The 21,285-nt window shown below is 55.1% G+C and overlaps 2 protein-coding genes across 14 annotated transcripts; one reads left to right on the forward strand and one right to left on the reverse strand.

Moving 5' to 3' along the window:
* The first annotated feature begins 1,323 nt into the window (after positions 1 to 1,323).
* On the forward strand, positions 1,324 to 9,525 carry NRIP2 (nuclear receptor interacting protein 2). Of its 4 annotated transcripts, none has more exons than XM_086402429.1 (6): positions 1,480 to 1,860; positions 5,379 to 5,534; positions 6,624 to 6,706; positions 7,350 to 7,471; positions 7,694 to 7,746; positions 8,050 to 9,525. In XM_086402429.1, exons 1-6 carry the CDS (start codon positions 1,669 to 1,671, stop codon positions 8,140 to 8,142), a joined length of 699 nt encoding a protein of 232 aa, XP_086258555.1. In that variant the 5' UTR covers positions 1,480 to 1,668; the 3' UTR covers positions 8,143 to 9,525. The 4 variants fall into 4 exon arrangements, with proteins under 4 accessions (XP_086258557.1, XP_086258555.1, XP_086258556.1 ...); XM_086402430.1 differs by lacking the exon at positions 1,480 to 1,860 and adding an exon at positions 3,707 to 4,101; XM_086402431.1 differs by lacking the exon at positions 7,694 to 7,746 and having other exon boundaries at positions 1,324 to 1,860; positions 7,747 to 9,525.
* A 430-nt stretch (positions 9,526 to 9,955) lies between these two features.
* Positions 9,956 to 19,362, reverse strand: ITFG2 (integrin alpha FG-GAP repeat containing 2). Of its 10 annotated transcripts, none has more exons than XR_015164411.1 (12): positions 19,080 to 19,332; positions 14,844 to 14,939; positions 14,260 to 14,301; positions 13,994 to 14,165; positions 13,112 to 13,251; positions 12,590 to 12,738; positions 12,110 to 12,207; positions 11,860 to 11,926; positions 11,678 to 11,769; positions 11,374 to 11,491; positions 10,857 to 11,030; positions 9,956 to 10,733 (listed from the first exon to the last, which is right to left on the reverse strand). XR_015164411.1 is itself a non-coding variant. In XM_086402422.1 (12 exons), the coding sequence occupies exons 5-12, from the start codon at positions 13,154 to 13,156 to the stop codon at positions 10,630 to 10,632; spliced, it is 834 nt and encodes a 277-aa protein (XP_086258548.1). In that variant the 5' UTR covers positions 13,157 to 13,251; positions 14,016 to 14,165; positions 14,260 to 14,301; positions 14,844 to 14,939; positions 19,309 to 19,362; the 3' UTR covers positions 9,956 to 10,629. The 10 variants fall into 10 exon arrangements, 9 of the variants coding, with proteins under 9 accessions (XP_086258548.1, XP_086258551.1, XP_086258547.1 ...); XM_086402422.1 differs by having other exon boundaries at positions 11,873 to 11,926; positions 14,016 to 14,165; positions 19,309 to 19,362; XM_086402425.1 differs by having other exon boundaries at positions 19,309 to 19,362.
* Positions 19,363 to 21,285: the final 1,923 nt, after the last annotated feature.

The raw sequence follows: 21,285 nt of genomic DNA on the forward strand, positions 1-21,285 counted from the left end.
AGCAGCAGCCCATGGGTGAATCTCACCAATAAAATAATAAGCAAGAAAGAGCAAACTGGGACTTCCCCAGCCGCCCAGTGGCTAAGACTCCGAGCTACCAATGCAGAGGGTGTGGGTTCAATCCCTAATGGGGGAGTGAAGATCCCACATACCTAAAAAAATTTTTTTTAAATTGCAGAAGGATGTCTACAGTGGGTCAGACAATGTGAAATGACACTGCTTAGGATATACACATACCTATGTGCTTGAAGAGAGGAAGGAGAAGCCCCAGATGCCAGAGCAAATGTCATCTGGGGAGCAGAGGCACCCAGGGAGCTTCACATATGTTTGTGGCAGTTTTTTTTTTCTTTTTTAATGAGATGAGGAGTAAAGGATATTGTTTATGCCTTATAACTTTCTGCATGTTTGAATTATAACTGTTTTAAAAACAGCTAGGGGATTTCCCGGGTGGTACAGTGGTTAAGAATTTGCCTTGCAATGTAGAAGGCTTCCCAGGTGGCACATCGGTAAAGAATCCATCTGCCAGTACGGAAGACTCGAGTTCGATCCCTGGGTCGGGAAGATCCCCTGGAGGAGGAAACGGCAACCCACTCTAGTTTTCTTACATGGAGAATCCCATGGACAGAGGAGCCTGGGGGGTTACTGTCTATGGGGTTGCAAAGAGCCAGACACCACTGAGCACCAAGGCTCTCTCTCTCTTCCAGTGTGGGGGTTGTGGATTCAATCCCTGGTCGGGGAACTAAGATCCCACATGCCACAGAGCAACTAAGCCCGCTGGCTGGAACTACTGAAGGCCTCACTCCGCAACTAGAGAGTCCATGAGCCGAAACGAAAGATCCCACACGACACAGCTAAGATCATGCATGCTGCAACTAAGACCCAACACAGCCAAAATTAAAAAGAAAAAAAAAAAAAAAGAGCCAGACTCAGTGAGCCTTACATAAAGGGGAAGGGGAAGCTGGGGCCCTACTTGTGGGAAGATTCAGAGCTGCTCTTGCCAACCCTGGAACCCAGGACCCAGAGTAAAGGAGCAAAGGATGCTGAAAGGTTGAGACCCAGAAGGGGAGAGGCTCCCTGTTGAGACAAATGTAATGCTGGACCTCCCTGTTCCGAACCTGCACCCCAGGTGTTGGCCTGCACCCCACCCTGGGGCTGCAGATAACCCCAGGTGGAGGGCACGGCCGGGAAACCCAGGAGACACATGCCCAGGGATATTTGTCCTGCATCTCACGCCTGCCCCTGCACACTGACACATGCTGCATTTCCAACCACCTGGCACAGATACCCTGACAGTTTACAGCACACATTCACCCCCTCAGCCACACACGCACGCACACACTCACACACTCCTCCACCACCCACTACGGCCAGGACCCCAGAGTTAGAGATGCTGCAGAGCCTACCAGCTGCAGCCCTGCCAACCACCACTCCCCCCCCACCCCCTCCAGGGCTGGGTTTTTCCAGCTGGAGCCCCACTCCCTCTACTGCAAGCTCTGGAAATTGGTGTCTGACGCGGCTGCTCCTGCACGTTATTTATTTCCTCTCTTCTTCCCGCCGAGACGACCCTCCGGTCAGGAGAGCTGCCGCCGGGACGCAGCAGGGGCTGCAGAGGCAGGGAGCACGGAGGGCAGGACCACTCAGGAGCCCCCGGCCCGCCCCAAGGGGGCCATGAGCATCAGGCCGGAGGCCCCGCGGGAGGAGGGCGACGCTGGGGACAGGGGCCGGGAGGCAGAGCTTCGGGGCCGAGCTCGGCTGAGCCAGCAGCGCCGGCTCAGACAGGCCACCCAGTTCCTGCACAAGGACTCGGCCGACCTGCTGCCCCTGGACGGCCTCAAGAGGCTTGGCACCTCCAAGGACTGGGTGAGGCTGCCCTCTCCCCTCCCCTCCCCCGGGGGAGCTGGGACCCCCACCTTCTCTGGCTCTGCTGGGAGGGTGAAGACCCCAAGCCTCCAGACACCTGCCTGCCCCTGGGGTGGGGGGAGGCGGCTCTGACTTGTGGGTTCACCTTGACCATTCCTGGCTCCTCACCGGGCTGTTGCCATGGGTTGGTGGCTCTGGGGGACCCTATCTGTTGTTCAGCTTCCCTAGAGAGCTCCAAGCTTCCCTCCAGGGAGGTGAAGAGCACCGGTTAGAGCAGAGGCTTGCAGGGGGCTGTTTACTGCTGGGCCCGGAGAACCGGTGGGTTCAAGGCTGTGATTCACTCCTCTCCCAAAACCACAGGTCCAGGCACACGGGGACTGGACATTCATTGCCTGTCGCCTTTACCCCTGCTAGAACACCAGCATTTCCCATGACTCTGGCCTGGGCACCCGGCTCCTCAGGGCCCCCCGGGTCCCTCCTAGTTGATGTGGCCCTTCCAGGCTCCTTTCCTTCCATCCCTCTGCAGCAGCTGTGCACCCCCTCCCCGCCCATCCACCAAGGATACTGGGTCAGGGAGCACCCACCAAGGGGTGGGTGAGTCAGGGACAGCTGCATACGCTCGCTCCCCCCCGCTCCCCGCTCTGACAGAGGGAAGGGCTGAAAGTGTGGGCTTCTGCAGAGCCTGGAATCTTGGGTTCAGATCCTGGCTCCAGCACTTGGCATCTTGGGCAAGTTACTTTCTGTCTCTGAGCCTTGGTTTCTTCATCTGTTACATGACGATAAAAATAACAGGTTGTAGCTCATAGAGAATGTCAGGGTTACAGCAGCTAAACCTGTAAAGGGCTTAGCACAGTGCCTGGGAAATAGGGAGCGCCGTCTAAAGGCTGTTATTCCTCCAGCTACTCTTCTGTTTTTAATGTTTGTTTATTTTGGCTGCGCCGGGTCTTAGCTGTGGCATGCAGCAGGTGGGCTCTAGGTCCCCTACCAGGGATTGAACCCGGGCCCCCTGCATTGGGAGCACAGAGTCTTAGCTGCTGGACTCCCAGGGAAGTCCCTTCTCCAGTTACTCTTACTCCTCCATTTAGCCTGAGAGAGAAAGTGAGGCTCACGGGGTCCAGAGAAGACGAGATGGCTCTGGCCTCTGGCTCAGGAGAGAAGAGAGCTTCTGTAGAAGGGCTGGGGGCACCCTGTTGCCTCTCTCACCTAGTAGGCAGGGGATTGGAGAGGAGGGACTCCCGCAAGGGGAGATATTTGAGGCTATTTCCGGGTGACCTCAGGCCACTCCAGCAGTCCCCTCTTCCCAGAAACCTGGAGCCAGACACTGTCCCTCACTTCTTTTCCTGAACCAGCCCTCCCTTTCCACATCCCTCCCAGCCAAATGTCCCTCCAGGAACCCGGCCCAACAGCACCCCCACTCAAGGGAAAAGTAAGCAGGCTGAGATTTCAGTTCAGAGAATGGCCTTGCTAGCAGCGTGCACAGCTGAGACCCCAAGGGAGCAGGGAAGCAGGTTCTTGGCTCTCATCGGCCCATCTTCATCTGTTCAGCCCTGGCAAAGGGGCTCTAGTAACACTGCTGTTCCAACATGGAGATTCGGCCTTCTGCCCGCAGGACCTCTCAAATTGATCTGGAGCAGTTATCTTGTGTGGCTTGGGGAGTGAAGACACAGCAGTTAGGGGGACCCTGTCTCCCTCCCTGGGTGACTCTGGAGCACGCTGTATGGGAGTCGGATCAGAGCTTGTGCCCCTCATGGGAAAGGTGGGCGGGCCGCCCTTCCCAGCCGCTCCCAGCGCTCGCCGCCACTTTTCCCAGAGCTGGGCTTTCTGCTGGCAGCCTGCCGGCAGGAGTAGCCTCAAGGGCCTCATTAAGCCCAGGGTAGAAAAACAGTCCCAGGCTCTCATGGAAGGAGGGCAGGTGAGGAATCATGTGTGGAGCTTAGAGGAACACAGTCATTCTTCGGTGGGCATTTATTGAGTGCCTACTGTATGCAGAGCCGAGCCCTGGGATATAAAGAGGAGTGAGTTACAGACCTGACCTCAAGGGCAGAAAACAGCGGTGAGATGCATGACAGGGTGCAGGGGACAAGAGATGCAACACTGCCCCTGCATGGTGTGTGGACAGAAGAACGCAAAGAGGTCAGAGAGGGCTTCCTGGAGGAGGTGAACCCTGCCTGGATGACAGTATACTCTTGGAACCCCAGACTGAAAATCAAAGCCTCCCTCCGGAGAGCAGTTTCTGAACAAGTGAGTTGAGCATGTTACCCAGGCTGGCCTACAGAAGGGTGAGGACTTTCAGGAGGAGGGATGAGCAGGGGCAGAGGCCTGGACAGCCTGGCCCAGGCAGGGCAGCAGAGGGAGATGAGGCAGTGGCCAGCTCACCAGGCTGTCGCTTCCAGGCAAGCAAAGTGGGGAGAGGCAGGCTCTGATGAATTTTTTTTTTAATATTAAAAAATTTTTATTTGATTGTGCCAATTCTTCATTGTGACATGTGGTATCGTTTGCAGCATGTGAACTCTAGTTCCCTGACCAGGGATTGAACCCAGGTCTCCTGCATTGGGAGCGCAGAGTCTTAGCCACTGGACCACCAGGGAGGTCCCTCTGATGGATTTCATGCAAGGGAGGGACAGGTTTAGTCTGATGGGTTGCTTTGCGCTTCTCAAACTTTCCTGCGCATGTGGGTCATTTGCACGTCTTGTTAAAACAAGGTTCACACGGGTTATTTGCACATCTTGTTAAAACAAGGTTCCGATTCAGTAGGTCGTGATTCTGTGCTTCTAATGGGTGACAGTAAAGCTGCTGATCTGAGGACGGCACTTCGAGTAGCACAGTCTCAGAGAATCCCTGGCTTTGAGCAGGTGGATTCGAGAGGCAGGTTCTTATGGACTAATGGAGGCGTCCCAGGAATGCGGGAGAGCTGTGCTGAATGAGTCAGTAACAGAAGGCAAGGTGGGCTGTAAACACGGGAAGCGAAACTGGTGGAACTGAGAAGTGGCTGGACAGGGCGGCGTGGCCGTGGGGGAAGGACGGGAGGATGGCTCCCAGCTTCCTCGTGAAGAAGATTGGGACTTTCCTTCTTGTTCTTGTTTCTTTGACTTCTTGTCATCACACTGTCAACCCTGGGATCTGTATCCCATGGAAGAATGGGGTCAGAGGAAGGAAAAAAGAAAAAATGTCCCCAGATTTGTGTTGTAGACAGGAGACAGAATTGCCACCTGCCTCCTAGCATCACACCAGTGCCTGCAAGGTCACGTCTAACTCAGGACGGACCCCTCCCCTATCCCGCATCTCTCCATCACTGAGCTATCCATTGGAGTCCTGGAAACCAGCATGATTTGATGCTGGGGCTTGCTCTGCTATCATGATCTGACCGCTGGGACCCTTGGGGAAGCTTCTGCCCCTTCTTACTCCCGGGAGACTCAGGCCAGGGGCAGGGCTGGCAGGAGAGCATGGGACTTGTGAGCTGGGGGACCGAGCAGACCAGGCACTGGGGTTCAGCATCTCCACATTTTGTGATGGAGCAGCAGCCACACAGCGTGATCCAGAGGCGCCTGGTGGTGGAGGGGAGCCCGGGCCGGCCTCAGGGGGAGCCTCCCCGGGCACAGGCCCCGATCCACGGCCAGGAGAGCAGGACGAAGACCAGCAAGCCCAAGAGGTCAGCGCTTCTGGTCAACTGCAAGGTGAGACCCTCTCCTGGGCCTGGCTCCCCTCACCCACCCTCCCTTCTGCCCCGGAGGTGAGGAGGGGTGGGGAGCCAAGGCACTCCTCCCCAGCCTGGGCCTAGAACTGGGGTCCTCTACGTTCTTTGTTCCCTACTTCCCCATCTTTCAAGGCCCACAGGACTCCTTTCCCATGAGCCAAGCATCCTCTTTAAACTGTGGTGTGCTCTACACATGAATGACGCACACGTGTGGGTCACGCAGCCCTCCTGGGAAAGCTCACGCTCCAGGCCACAGCCTTGTCATGTCTGAGCCCTCCCTGGCACACGCCTGCTCCCTCCTGCCCGACTTTGCTGGGTGCCTCCTCTGCCTGCTCTCGGGTGTTGTCCCATGTCCTTCCAGCCCCCGCTGTCACCTCCTCCAGGAACGGTCCCCGACTTTCCTGATGAAAGGGCCTTTCCTCTGGCTCAACATCTAAGGTTCTAGCCCCTCAACCCACAGGCCTAGACACTCTCTCCCCGGACTGGTGACCCTCCACGCCCAACTGCCTCTGGAGGAGCAGCCTCCTCTGCTGCCCCTCCCACCTGCCATTGCCATACACAGCAGACCTCAGCAAACGCGTAGAAGGAGGAAATGACTTGTTTTGCGGTATCAAGTGCAAACTCGAACGTCTGTTTTTATCCAAAAGAAAGCAGCCTCATTCTTCACCTGCAGTGGCGAATCTGGTTCCTAGCATTTCATTTCCTAATTGGTGCCACGGTCCCCGCCCCCACCTCTCCTCACTCACATCCCAGATCCCCCCCAAAGGATGCACTCGGTCCTCCTCTCAGCAAAAGGAGTTCCATTCGGTTCCTCCACTTCTGATGGAATTCTCCCCAAACGTATGCGCTCACCACTCACAGCTCTTGATCTGATCCACTTCTGCCTCAACTGTGTGACCCCAAGAAGAATCACTCTTAAAGACTCAGTTTACTCCCTTCATTCATTTCTGAAAGGGACTTATCAGGGGCTGGGAAATATGACAGAGTCAATCCCACCCCATTCCCCCTTGTGCCTGCCCCCACCCAGCCCCACCCCCAGGGACTCACCGTGACCCTTCCCTTTTCTCAGTGCCGGGACCAGGATCTTCAGGTGGCGGTGGACACAGGCACCCAGTACAATCAGATCTCTGCTGGATGTCTCAGCCGCCTGGGGTAAGGCAGGGGTGTGAGTGTGTGTGTGTGTGTGTGTGTGCTCGCGTGTGCATGAGGGTGATGGAAATATTCTGAAATTAGATAGTGATGGTTGCAGAACTCTGCTGTCTACTTTAAAAGGGTGACCTTCGGCAATTCCCTGGTGGTCTAGGGACTAGGACTCTGGGCTTTCACTGCTGTGACCCAGGTTCAACCCCTAGTTGAAGAACTGAGGTCCCACAAGCTGCATGGCTTGGTCACAAAAAAAAGTGACTTTCATTATATATATGAACGTATCTCAATAAAGCTATTATTCTATTGATATTTTTAAAAAATATGTAACAAACTCTACTAATTTTATTATTATTTTATTTTATTTCTGGCCATTCTATGCAGCACGTGGGATTTTAGTACCCTGATCGAACCCGAGCTCCCTGTCATGGAAGCTCAGAGTCTTAACCACAGGACTACCAGGGAAGTCCCAATAAAACTGTTTTCTTCATTTTTTATTTTTAAGAGTTGGTGGGGGCTCTGGCCGATAAGACTGGATTTAGACCCTACTGGGGCCAGGGATGGGCTGCAAACCCAAAGTGTGGTGGGAGGGACATTAATGGGGTAGGGGTGGGAGGCCGTGGTGGTCATAAGCCTTGCTTCCCAACCACAGGTTAGGGAAGAGGGTCCTAAAAGCCCCAGGTGGGGACCTGCACCCGGGGCCCCCAGCCCTGGTGGAGCAGCTGGAGCTACAGCTGGGCCAGGAGACCGTGGAGTGCTCGGCTCAGGTGGTAGGTAAGTCCTCGCTCCATCAGAGCCCAGTGTCTGTCTCAGCAATTCTAGCTCTCCCTCCTGGGTGGGGCAAAGGCAGAGCCTCTCAGCTCTGGCCAACACAGACGAGCCACTCCACCCCCAAGATGCTCCCATTATCCCCCAGGTTCTCGGGCCCGGGCTGGGGTGGGAAGAGAAGGGCGAGGGCTGACAGGGGACAGCAGTGTCCTCAAATGGTTCCCGCAGATGTGGAGAGTCCTGAACTCTGCCTTGGCCTCCAGACCCTGCTTTCTCTCCAGGTAAGGCGATGCTCACGCTGGTACCACACCCTGGCCTGACCCGGGGCCTGGGAAAAAGAGGTAGGAGGCGTGGGTGTGGGAGCATGGACCAGGCTCCATCCCATAAGAACGGAGTTGAGGATGTGGAATTTTACCCTCGCTTCCTTAGAGGTTCCTTATCTGCCCACAACTGAAGAACATGGAGAACTTGGTCCCTTCTTGACAGTGGTCTGGGTGCATGAAATCGGGGAGGCGCAAGGAGTAGGGCGCGGTGGGAAGGAAGGGGGTCACCTGCCCAGGTGAGCTCACTGCCCCCACCCACAGTGCTGCATCGACCTGGAGCATCATGTGCTGCGGCTGAAAGCCCCGTTCTCAGAGTTGCCCTTCCTGCCTTTGCACCAAGAGCCCGGCCAGTGACGACGGCAGCCCCGGACAGTCCCCTGGGGGAAAACTCCCTGCCTCAGGAGGCGAAGCCCTGGGGGATGGGGCATGACTAGAGCCTGGTAGCTGCGGACTGTCCCTGCTGTCACCACCCTAACCCCACCGTCCCATCTCCCTGGTGGGCAGCCACACTCCTCTGCTTCTCAGCACCTGCCCTGCCTCCCGGGAAGAGCGATCCCTAGAAAGGGCCCAAGACCTCAGGGTTCTGGTTTTCCCATCCTCTCTTATCCCCTCCCAAGAACAGAGCCACGTCAGGACTGCAGAAAAGGACATCGGCAAAGCGGGGCTCCAGGCTGGGCCCTGGTGCGGCCGGGGTGCCCCAAGTCCGCGGCTGCAGACTGCTGCCTGTCCCTGCCTGCCCCGTCCACCCTGAACACCCTCGAGGCCTTGATTCCACGTTGCTCACCTCACAACTAGCCTGCCCCCTCACCGGCCCTGGGCCCTGGCCCTGCTGGCCCACGTTTCCGATTCTGTGCTCGGCTGAGCAAGAGAGAAACCACTGTCATGACAGGGACGTGTCGGAAGAGGAGCGCCCGGTCCACGAGGCTGCGGGCTCTTTCATCAGCTGCCTTTTCTGGGGCTACAAACGACTGAAGCCAGTTATTGTTTTATTGCCCTGTGCAAACCCTGGATATACCTCTATGACTCACTCCAAACACTTGCCCTCCACCTGCTTTCTCACCTGTGGGGCACCTGAACTTTGGGTGGGGCGCATGTGGAGAACTGTCCCCCAAGCCAGATGGGATGGTGGGATTGTCAGCACCAACTTTACCTAGCCAATATTCCTTACTTCCAGGACTATCCACCTCATTCGACCTTCTTCCCACCCCTCACCTCTGGCCTCCTGAGCTTGAGCTCATCTTCTCTGGCACCGGTAGCTCTTCCCAACCCCCACCCCACCCCAGCCCTGAGTCCAGTAAAGACCCAAGGAGGCTCTGCTACCTTCACTGTGAACAGAGGATCCCAAACCTTAGGGCCCAGGCACCTGGTGTCCTTCTGTCTGAGTCCCAAATCTGGGGGAAGAGTAAAACAGTGGTGTAACTAACCTGACTAGGGGACTACGTCCCTTGGGTTGGAAACAAAATCCAGAGCCTTGACGAGGTTAGACCAGAGCAGGCCCAGGAAAGGCTGTGCCCCCTGGGCATACCTTCCTCAGCTATGTCCCTGGCACCCAGAAGAGGGGCTCCCTGGTACAGGTGCAGGAGTGTGCTGGCCCCTGCTGTCACCATGATCCCTGCGCTCCTGGGTCTCACCCTGTTCCTCCCCTTCCACCTGTTGCTTCTGCCATTGCAGACCCCAGGCCCAAGAATGCCCTCCGCTCAGCAGTGACTTTGTTGGAATAAACACCTGTTTCTCTAAGCTGGTGTCCTTCTCTGTTTCTAGGACGCTACATGATTGCCCTGCCCTTACTCCCAAACAGAAGGAAATATGAGCGTGGACCTTCCCCTGGGGTGACCTTCTGGCTGGGGTCAGTGTAATTGAGAGTACAGGTTTTCCAGTTCCTCTGAACACAGCTCACACATGGTAGGGACATTCTATGTTGCCCTCAGCACACATGTGTGCATGGACATGCAACCTGCAATGTAAAAACCACTGACTCGGAGCAGAGGAATCCACAGCAGAAGGGATATAAGGAGCACCGGGTACCGTTCTGATTGTCGTTGGGATTGAAAACCAACATCAGATTTTAAAATCATGAGCGTGAACAACCAACATACTTAGAACCATTCTGTACTCAGTCACCACTGTGTCTCAGTACAGTATTTAGTAAACCACAGGAGATACCCACTTTATTCCAACACTTTCATAAATGACACTTTATTATAAAAGAGGCTTGTGTTAGGTGATTGTGTCCAACTGCAGGCTGATGTTAAGTGCTTGGAGCACAGTTAACACAGAGAAGGCTAAGCTGTGATGTTCAGCAGGTGGGGTGTGGGAAATGCATTTTCCACTTAACGATATTTTCAACCTATGATGGCTTAATGAGGGTGTAACCCCACCATGGTGGAAGAAGATCTGTGGTTCGCCATTCCTGTAACAGGAATGTTACGGGAATGTAAAGTCAGTCGCCTGGAGCTGCAGGAGATGGAACTTGTGGGGGGCTGGGCCCTCACTGCCTTCACTCTTCTGGCCCCAAAGCCTGGTTTCCTTTCAAGTTGGGGCCCCACAAGTAGGGGGCCCTGTGTGTGTAGCCACTCCTCACAAACAACAGGAGTAGGGGGCTCTGGGGAGGGGCAGTGCCTGCTGACGGGACAGGTGAGGTACACAAGGAAATGGGCAGAGGGGCAGCTTGTCTCTTCCTTCACCAAGACGACCAGGGGGTCTACAGTCCCCAGCACCCAAGGGTGCCGCCATCCTTCCCCAGTAATGTGCACTCCCTGTCTTCCAGATGCCAGACAGCTGTGGGGTGGGGGCGGCGGGGAGGTTCAGAAGGCTCCTTGTTCTGCCAGGAAGCCGGTCCAGCTAGGTGGGGTCCTGGGGGCCCGCGGGGGAGCACTGTGGAGGCTGGTTTGGATGGTAGAGGGTTTGGTGAAGCAGGGCGCGGGCGGCGGGCAGCTCATCAGGATCTGAGGGCGAGACGGAGGCTGGTGGGTCTGCTGGGACCTGTGCCACTGGGTGCCTGCAGCCACGGGCCCCAGGGCTCACCCACACCCAGCTCTCCCAGCAGCCCCACCAATCACGGGTCTCACCCACGCCCAGCTCTCCCAGCAGCTCCCGGAACTCCGGCTGGGCCTCCAGCACTTTGAGCAGGTTGGTGGACTCCATCCGCTCCAACTGCACCTCCCAGTACACGTAGATCTTCTGGTTGAACGTGACGTACACGAGGCAGGGGCTGTTGCGGCTGTCTTTGCAGGCATACAGGCCTGGGGGGTCGGGGATGGGGAGACAAGGTTGGGAGGCTCAGGCCCCATGGGTGTTTGTGTCAGCAGTTTCCAGCCGCCCACAGACACCGAGCAGAGCACTGAAGGCCCCTTTCTGTTTCTCCTCTGTTGGGAACTCAGTAAAGCAAGGAAAACAGTAAGATATCTGGTCCATTCCTGACACGAAGGGAAACCCAGGTAGGACGGCGTCCCAGGGGGTGTTTGCCGAGTTCCTGTCTCAGTGGCAGCCCCGGGGAACACAGGCAGCTTCTCTCGGGTGACGACCCCTCTCCCCAGGTCACTGGAGCGAGGGGACAGGTGTGCTGGGCACGGGGCAGGATCCCACCTGCACAGAAGGCGCGGATGTTCTCGTCCACCTGGAAGCGGACGACGGTGCGGTTGTGGTCGATGATGTACGTCTGGCCGTCCCAGGCACAGGCGACCACCTCCTCATGCCCGTTGCCCTGAAAAAGGCCACACAGCGGATGTAGGGGTTGCTGGGAGCCTCTGAGAGAGGCCTCCTGCGGGGGTGCTGCTCACTTCAGGGGGGTCAGACCTCTCCAGGGAGCCCTAAGAGGAGGGAAGACTTGGCTATGGAGGGAGAGTGGCCCCACTGAAGGAGGCCGCCCCCTCCCCCAGGTCCCACTCACCGTGACGTCCAGTTTCTCAAGGGCGAAGAGCTGGTGGTCCACCTGCACCGACCACAGCAGCCTGTCCGCCTCCTCCATGAGCTTCAGGGTCCCTGCGAGGAGAGGCAGGCCGGGCTGGAGACCCCATCTCTGCGCAGATATCCGGGCCCATGACCACCCACCCTGCACAGCCCACGGCTGACCTGGGGGACTCACCATCCAGGGTGCAGAGAGCAAAGAGGCCAGAGGCACTGCTGTCGGGGCTGTGGCCTAGGTGGGAAGGGATTTGGGGTGGGGGCGGGCAGGGAGGAAGGACCAGAAGAAGGAAAAGTGAGATCAGAGCCGGCACCGAGGGTGGGGAGGGGCGGCTAGAGACCAAGGGAGGCCCCGCACCTGCCCTCCTCCCCAATCACCCCTGCACCCGCCGCCCCACCCCACCCCCGCCGCCCCCACCTCGCTTGATGTTGCCGATGAGGTGAGTGGAGACGTTCTTGTTGTGGATGCGGCCAGAGGTCTGGTGCAACACAACGTCCCGGGCAGCCAGGGGCTCCCTGTGGGGAAGGGGGTGGGGGTGGCACTAAGTGGGAGCCCAAGAGAACCTGGTTCTTCCAACCCCTTGTGCTCATCTCTGTACGAGATTCCAGGGTGTAGACCAGCTTGGAGACTTGACAGCCCAGCCCGCCTGGCCCAGGGGGAAGGTCAAGAGAGGGGGAGAGAGCGCGGAGCTGCCAGGCTGGAACCCCAGAACCTCCTCAGTTGCCACAACTCATGGCCCGGACTCCCTGGCCCCAGAACAATCTTCCTTAATGGGGCTCTGGTGCCAGCGCGGGGAATCGGCCAACGCAGCTCTGCCAACTGTAGACCCGTCCTCGGCCCTGGGAGCCCACCTCAGTGCCAGGCACACCACTGTCCACAGACCCACACACCCCTTACCGAGTGCCCTCCATGGGTCCCTCAGAGGTGGGGGTCGCCCCAGGGTCCTTGTTCCAGGTACACAGCAGAATCGCATAAGCACAGCCTGGCTGAGACACCATCAGTTCAGGAACACCCAGGGGCCCTGGAGTCACCGAGAGACTGTCCACCTGCACCAGAGGATGGGGGCTTACAGGGGGCTGGGGAGAGAAGTGGGAGCCTGCAGAGGCCGGGACAGGAGGGTAGGAGCCCTGGGACACATCCTTAGCCTTCAAGGACAGCAGCAGGGGAAAGGCAGAGTCCACGGGGACCACCCACCACGACACACCACACCCACCGTCACACCCTTGACTCAGCACAGCGGCCTTTCCTGTCTGCCTGTTACCCGCAGTCTCCCCTAAGACTCTCACTGGAAGTGAACTCCTCCGGGTCTCAGTCACAGGGCGATTTTCCCTTCTTCCCGCCTGCGCCTCAGCCCCAAGTCCCCTGGAGGATGGAGCCCCTCCCCACCCCTGGTCTGCGGTCCCGGCCTCAGCTGCCCACCTGACCCTCCAGCATCCACTTCTTGAGCGACACCAGCTGCCCCATCGGGTGCTCGGCACCTTCACCCAGGTCTTCCCAGCGGAAAGCCCGGACGACTCGGTCTGTGTAGCCCACCACCAGCTCACAACGGCCATCACCATCTGCACATCCGGAAAATAAGACGGGTTTGGAGCCAAGTCTGCCTTGGTCAGCTGAGTCCTGCCAGCACGCTCTCCCCACCCCTCCAGCACCAGCACTTTTTATCAGGTTCAACCTCGGGCCCACCTGCTGAGCCGCCACCCAACCCCTGGAGCCTGGGACCCGCTCTCTACCCTCCCTCACACCCAGAACCAGGCAGCTGCCTTGCAGCTGTCATCTCTTCCCTGGGTACACGACTCCAGTGTCTTGACGCACCCATATCCCTACCAACACCCTCCAGACGGCCTCTGGCCCAAGTACCCGCCCCGCATCCTTGACCTTGACCTTGAGGGCTCACTCCCCTCAACCCTGACCTGTTGCTCAGATGACCCCTCCCAGCAGGGACTTCCCTGACAACTCCTCTCAGAACAGCCATCTTTCCCTCAACACCCTCCAGCCCCTTTCTTGATGTATCTCCTCTATACCTTCGAGTGTACTATTTCATTTTCTTACCCCATTTCTATTGCTTATTTTTTGTCGCTACCTTGTAAATGTCCAAGAGGGCCATGATCTTTGTCTGTTTTATTCACTACTGCAACCCCAGTACCCAGGACAATGCCTGGTTTATGACAGGAGCGCAATAACTCGGCGTTAAACGCATAACAACTGCCCAGACGAATACTGACAACCCCCCAGCTCCCTTGACCCCTGCTCTGCTGCCCCAACTCCTACTCCCCAGCTGCCTGCAAACACAGCCATGCCCACCGATGTCGCTGATCAGCATGACCTTGGTGTTGGCAGGGATGTGCTGCTTGAAGACTGGGCGCTGCTCCTCCCCACCAAGGGTCTCGTGGTGCCCGGAACCATCCAGGGACTTGGCAGGCGTCAGGTCACACAAGTGAAACCAGCCCTCGGCACTCACAGCCACCACCAGGTTCTGGGCGAGACGAGGCAGAGGAGGGGGCTGGTGGTCAGAGCATGGGAATCGGGGGTGGGCCGAGAGAAGCCCGGGGGGCCCCTGGGCTTCTTACCTTTCCTTTATTACACACGTCTCCAACCCCAACGCAAGTGAGCTGCAAGAGAATAGAGAGGGGCTCGGGGGACGCGCCTAGGGACCCCAGTGCTCCCTGACCTCCTTGCAACTCCGTCATTCGCTGAAAGCGCGTGCACAGGGCCCGCGTCAAGAGGCTGTGCTAATCCTGTTACCGTGCTCTGGGTCCCGTGTACCAGACAGTGGTATGTGGACCTAAAGCAGTGACAACAACTTGGGCTTAAACAAAACAAAAACTACACGTATCAAGGGAGCCAGACTACTGTGTCTAGACCTAATCAAATGACCGCCCCCGTTTTCTACTGTACTTCATACCAACGGACAACCTATGCAGATCCAGGAGTACTAGGGGAGTCATTCCATCACATACAATGAAAACCAGCCCAGCTGTGTACGTGTGCACCTGTGAGTGACAGCTGGGTAAGCTCTGCCTGGGGGCTTCCCTCCCTGACTCAAATGAGCCCTGAACCAGGAGCTGGTGGCCGAGCACAAGCTGGGGAGCTCGGTGGGGGCCCCCAGCTTCGACAGTGCCTGGACAGGAGGGACCCAGGGTTGAATACTGACCATTCCCTGGCAGGAGCAGGTGAGCCACGGCCGGCTATCATCATTCTTATACACTGACAGCTTTCCGCTGGTGTCCCCCACCACCAGTTCATTTAACTTCAAATGGAGAGAGAAGAGAGGGTTAGGCTGGGGTCCTGCTGAGCCATGCAAGGCCTTCTAGACTCGGCCCACCCTGCAGAAACCACAAGACCTCAATCTGTATCTTCATTGACTTTATCACAGATATTTTGAGACCAACACAGCCATGGTTTCCCAGTTTATTTCCACGCAGCGGTGTGTGGGCTTTGAGAGCAGGGCAGCTCAGACAAGGGGCAATACAGAATCTGCGATCCATCTCAGAAGAGCCTGACATCTGAACAGCTCAATGCCCTACCTGCCTGCCTTTGGCTCTTCTAATTCACCCTGATGCGTGGGACAAGTTTTGAAAACAACCCCACATATGCAACTTTGGGGGAATTTAGGGCTTCCCTGGTGGTTCAGATGGTAAAGAATCTGCCTGCCCTGCAGGAGATCTGGGTTCAGGAAGATCCCCTGAAGAAGAGAACGGCAACCCACTCCAGTGTTCTTGCCTGGAGAATCCCATGGACAGAGGAGCCTGGTGGGCTACAGTCCATGGGGTCGCAAAGAGTCGGACACGACTGAGTGACTAACACACTTGGGGAATTTACCTTCAGAGTTCATACTTATTCAGAGGCCAAATAAAAACAGTGGTGGCTCTGGGGCACTCCCTCCTCTAGCAACAAGATCTTTTGATGTTGGTGCCTCCAAGCGGGCCCAGGTGTAAATGGTGAAGAGGCTCCAGACGCTCCCGGGAGCTTAGCCACCACTTGAAGGCAGTGGTGCCTGCATCTCCACTGGAGGTGCCTGAGGGGCAGCATCTGAGTTCTGGGCCTCTAGTGCCCTCAAGTGGTGGCCAAGCTCCCAGGAGGGTCTGGAGCCTCTTCACCATTTACACCTGGGCCCTCCTTTCCCAGAGGTTCCCCAAAGGCTGGCTGCCCTTTCAAGGGGATAACCATGAAAACCAACTGGCTCCACAAACCTATTTCCAGATGTCCTTTCAAGATTCCCCCTTAGGGGGACATCTAACACCCCTCCTGTCCTCATATGAATACTATTTTCTCAAGAGATTTTTTTTTTTCGCCATGCGGTGAAGCATGAGCAATCTTTTAGTTTCTGGACTAGAAAATCAAACCTGTGCCCCTTGCAGTGGAAACGCCGAGTTTTAACCAGTGGACTGCCAGGTAATTCCGTTAATAGACAAATTATAATTTTTTTCTTTTTTTTAAGAAACAAAGAAAAATCAGAATCAAAGAGAATGCCCAATCAGCCCTTTAGTTTTTTTTTTTTCAGGGAAAAATCTTTGGTGGGGATCCAAAGACAGATGCCACAGACTTGCAGTTTAACAACTGCTGAGAAGGACCTCAGTCAGCAAGGGCACAGATGCAGGGATGAGACTCATAGAGCAGTGTGGTTAAGTGTGGTGAGCAAGCAGGTGCCGCTCAGCGGGCAGAACCCAGGCCACAGCAGGCGTCCTGGAAGGGGACCCTTCCAGGGTACTCCACCTGCTCCCCAGCATGGGTGCTCCTAGGCAGTCCATCCTGGCCCTGGCCTCTGGAGGTCACTCGGTGACACTAGAGAACCAAGCTGCAGAGCACAGCTTCACTCAGAAATGCTAACAGAAAGGAAGTGAGTTCTCTCTGAGTGCGTGTGTATTCTATCCCTGGCTTCTCCCTCTTAGCAGGAAATAAATCACTTGTAAAAAACTTTAGGTGAATGGTTTATCAGGATGAAATAAAAGTCTTTTTTCTGGCCTGGAATCTCCTAAGATTGGCCTGGAGCACCAGTTACAAAATGTCTATGTACACTCATGCAGGCTGAATGGACCACATCCTATCACTAGCCAACTACCTCACCTACTTGCCCTTCTTTTAATTACATTTATTGATAACAGGCAAAGCCCCTCAAATTGCCTTGAGATACATAATAACATCTGCCTTTCCTAACAACCCTCAGTTAGTCAACAAACATTTATTGAGTGTTAATTATGCACCAGGCATTATAGGTGTTGGAAGGGAATACAGCAGTGGAAAAAAAGATTAAAAATTCCTGTCATTCTGAAGCTTACAACTTTTTTTTTAAGGGTAGTATAATATACCTAATGTTGCAGAACTGAGTGTGCAATGCAGTTAGAAAAGTACAATTTAATTTCAAAAAAAAAAGTAACACTGAAGCTATGAGAAAAGGCATATAATCTTCCCTTTTAAACAAAGAAGACGATCCGATAAAATGGAAAATGACTATCTCTAGAGTCACTTCGGTAATTTACTACTCTAAAATGCCTCCCTTGATTTTCTCATAAAATTATACTGCTTAGTATATGAAGAAACGTGAAAGCCCAGAAAACATAATACAAATTTACGAGAATAACTTTTTCCTCCCTAGAGGAGGTAGAGCAAAGAGGCCTCAAAATACCTTTCCCATCACAGGGCAAAGGAGGCTAGGGGCGGGGCAGGATGGGGTGGGGGTGAGTGGTGGGATGTTTTAGCCCTATGGCAGAACGTGAAGAGGAACTAAAGAGCCTCTTGATGAAAGTGAAAGAGGAGAGTGAAAAAGTTGGCTTAAAGCTCAACATTCAGAAAACGAAGATCATGGCATCCGGTCCCATCACTCCATGGGAAATAGATGGGGAAACAGTGGAAACAGTGTCAGACTTTATTTTTCTGGGCTCCAAAATCACTGCAGATGGTGACTGCAGCCATGAAATTAAAAGACGCTTACTCCTTGGAAGGAAAGTTATGAGCAACCTAGATAGCATATTGAAAAGCAGAGACATTACTTTGCCAACAAAGGTCCGTCTAGTCAAGGCTATGGTTTTTCCTGTGGTCATGTATGGATGTGAGAGTTGGACTGTGAAGAAGGCTGAGCGCCGAAGAATCGATGCTTTTGAACTGTGGTGTTGGAGAAGACTCCTGAGAGCCCCTTGGACTGCAAGGAGATCCAACCAGTCCATTCTAAAGGACATCAGCCCTGGGTGTTCTTTGGAAGGAATGATGCTAAAGCTGAAACTCCAGTACTTTGGCCACCTCATGCGAAGAGTTGATTCATTGGAAAAGACTCTGATGCTGAGAGGGATTGGGGGCAGGAGGAAAAGGGGACGACAGAGAATGAGACCGCTGGATGGCATCACCGACTCGATGGACGTGAGTTTGAGTGAACGCCGGGAGTTGGTAATGGACAGGGAGGCCTGGCGTGCTGCGATTCATGGGGTCGCAAAGAGTCGGACACGACTGAGAGACTGAACTGAACTGAACTGAGTGTATTCCCAGGGAAAAGAGAGCATAGAACAGGGAGGTGAGAATGAGACGCAGGTAGCCAGAGGGCAACAATGTGCTTTGCATTTAGACTGTGAAATAGAGATTATGGGAAAAAAGCGTCCCGCACCCTCAACAGCCACGGCCCCCTTCGATGCCCCCACCCTAGAACGCTTGGCACATTTTAATCAATGGGCTTATGACATTTCTCTATTATTGTGACTATCGCGCAGTGGGAGTGTTCCGTCCACTTTTGAATTCCCCAGAATTTCGCAGAATCCTCGGACCACAATCCAACACTAACGACAACGCTGAGGCTTCCCTGAGCCTTCACCGAGCACCAGACTCGGTTCGGGCCTGTTCTACTGGTATTAACACACTTTAACGACGGGAGAAGGAAGGAGAGGAAAGGGAGATGGACACTGAGCTTGTAACTCAAGCCAAGGATGGCCGGCCAGGCGAAGACTTCCCGGCCAGGCGCTTAAAGCCGTCCGGTGGGCCGGGCCAGGCCGGGTCGGGAGGCAGGTGCTCCTGCGGAGCCGCACACGCCCTCCTTGTTTATTTTCCGAGGCTCTGAAAGGGAAGCGGGCCACGGAAGGGCGGGGAAGCCGGCCATGCAGTTTATTGGTTCCTCCTGGACACAAGTCATTGAACCACGCAGCAGACACGTTACGCGAGCCCCTAGAAGGACACCGGACCAGGGTTCCGGAGCAACGCAGCCAGGACACCTTGAACCGGACCTGCCCACACGGCCCCTCCCAGTCCATTTCCCCTAGCGCCCGTGCGCACGCGCGCGGACCGCGCCGCCCAGCCTGCAGGGCACGCCATCCGCTCCCACGCAGCACGTAGGCGCCGGCCGCCTCCCCCGCCCCTGGCTCCGCCCCGCGTGCGCAGACGACTGCGTCTCCAGTGCGCATGCACCGACCGTGTCGTTGTCAACGTCTCCGAGGCAAATGGCGTGTGGGAAGAGGCTCCCGCTGAACTCTAGGGCTACGCGCTGTACGTAGCTAACCGACCTCATCGCACTTCCGAGGGCTCAGGGACCGTGAAGCCCCGCTAAATGTTCCCCGAGCCCCCCTCGACAGCCGCCCGAGCGGAAAGGCCACCCAAAGCGGAAAGCTTCGTCAACGTCTGAACCTCCAATCGCGGCCTACCTCGCTAAACCTCGGCGAGGGGGCAGGCCTTCCGGGCGCGCCGGGCGTGGGGGCGGGGCTCCCGAGCCTGAGTTGAGTGACAGGGCCTCGGGCCACTCCTCTTCTCCGCAGGTTGCGGCCTGTACGGGTCTGCCGAAGCTGGCGGGGCTGAGTCGTTTCCTTGACAACAGGGCTCTCGAGAGCTTGACCTAATAACCTTGACCTCGTGCTTTGTTGCACTGGCAGTGAAGATTCCTAGCCCCTAGACCATCCCTGAGAATCATAACTGTAATAACCAACGACTCTGTGGTTTCCAACAATGTTTTTTAAAAAAACAAAACTGTAACATCTCTTTGCTGCTGCTGCTGCTCTGTCGCTTGAGTCGTGTCCTACTCTGTGCGACCCCATAAGCGGCAGCCCACCAGGTTCTGCCGTCCCTGGGATTCTCCAGGCAAGAACACTGGAGTGGGTTGCCATTTCCTTCTCCAATGCATGACAGTGAAAAGTGAAAGTGAAGTTGCTCAGTCGTGTCCGACTCTTCGCGACCCCATGGACTGCAGCCCACCAGGCTCCTCAGTCCATGGGATTTTCCAGGCAAGAGTACCGGAGTGGGTTGCCATTGCCTTCTCCGTAACATCCCTTTCAGTTCAGTTCAGTTCATTTCAGTCGCTCAGTCGCGTCCGACTCTTTGCGACCCCATGAATCGCAGCACGCCAGGCCTCCCTGTCCATCACCAACTCCTGGAGTTCACTCAGACTCACGTCCATCGAGTCGGTGATGCCATCCAGCCATCGAGTCGGTGATGCCATCCAGCCATCTCATCCTCTGTCGTCCCCTTCTGCCCCCAATCCCTCTCAGCATCAGTCTTTTCCAGTGAGTCAGCTCTTCGCATGAGGTGGCCAAAGTACTGGAGTTTCAGCTTTAGCATCATTCATTCCAAAGAAATCCCAGGGCTGATCTCCTTCAGAATGGACTGGTTGGATCTCCTTGCAGTCCAAGGGCCTCTCAGGAGTCTTCTCCAACACCACAGTTCAAAAGCATCAATTCTTTGGCGCTCAGCCTTCTTCACAGTCCAACTCTCACATCCATACATGACCACAGGAAAAACCATAGCCTTGACTAGACGGACCTTTGTTGGCAAAGTAATGTCTCTGCTTTTCAATATGCTATCTAGGTTGCTCATAACTTTCCTTCCAAGGAGTAAGCGTCTTTTAATTTCATGGCTGCAGTCACCATCTGCAGTGATTTTGGAGCCCAGAAAAATAAAGTCTGACACTGTTTCTACTGTTTCCCCATCTATTTCCCATGGAGTGATGGGACCGGATGCCATGATCTTCGTTTTCTGAATGTTGAGCTTTAAGCCAACTTTTTCACTCTCCACTTTGACTTCCATCAAGAGGCTTTTTAGTTCCTCTTCACTTTCTGCCATAAGGCTGGTGTCATCTGCATATCTGAGGTTATTGATATTTCTCCCGACAATCTTGATTCCAGCTTGTGTTTCTTCCAGTCCAGCGTTTCTCATGATGTACTCTGCATATAAGTTAAATAAGCAGGGTGACAATATACAGCCTTGACGTACTCCTTTCCCGATTTGGAACCAATCTGTTGTTCCGTGTCCAGTTCTAACTGTTGCTTCCTGACCCGCATACAGATTTCTCAAGAGGCAGGTCAGGTGGTCTGGTATTCCCATCTCTTTCAGAATTTTCCACAGTTTATTGTTATCCACACAAAGGCTTTGGCATAGTCAATAAAGCAGAAATTGATGTTTTTCTGGAACTCTCTTGCTTTTTCCATGATCCAGATAGTCTTGAAATGAGGGTAGTGAATCGGACCAGCTTTTTAAAAAATGAAATAGAAAAAGCCAAGTAATCTCGAGTAGTAAGGTAAGTATTATTTTTGTGAAACCTTTGTTTCAATTGTATATATTTATACATGTATATAGGGCTTCCCAGGTGGCACAGTGGTAAAGATTCTGCCTGCCAATGCGTGAGTTGCAGG

Source organism: Bos grunniens, chromosome 5 (assembly GCF_055505025.1).
Source record: "Bos grunniens cultivar Pamir isolate PY7600 chromosome 5, Bosgru_T2T1.0, whole genome shotgun sequence".
NCBI classification, from domain to species: domain Eukaryota; kingdom Metazoa; phylum Chordata; class Mammalia; order Artiodactyla; family Bovidae; genus Bos; species Bos grunniens.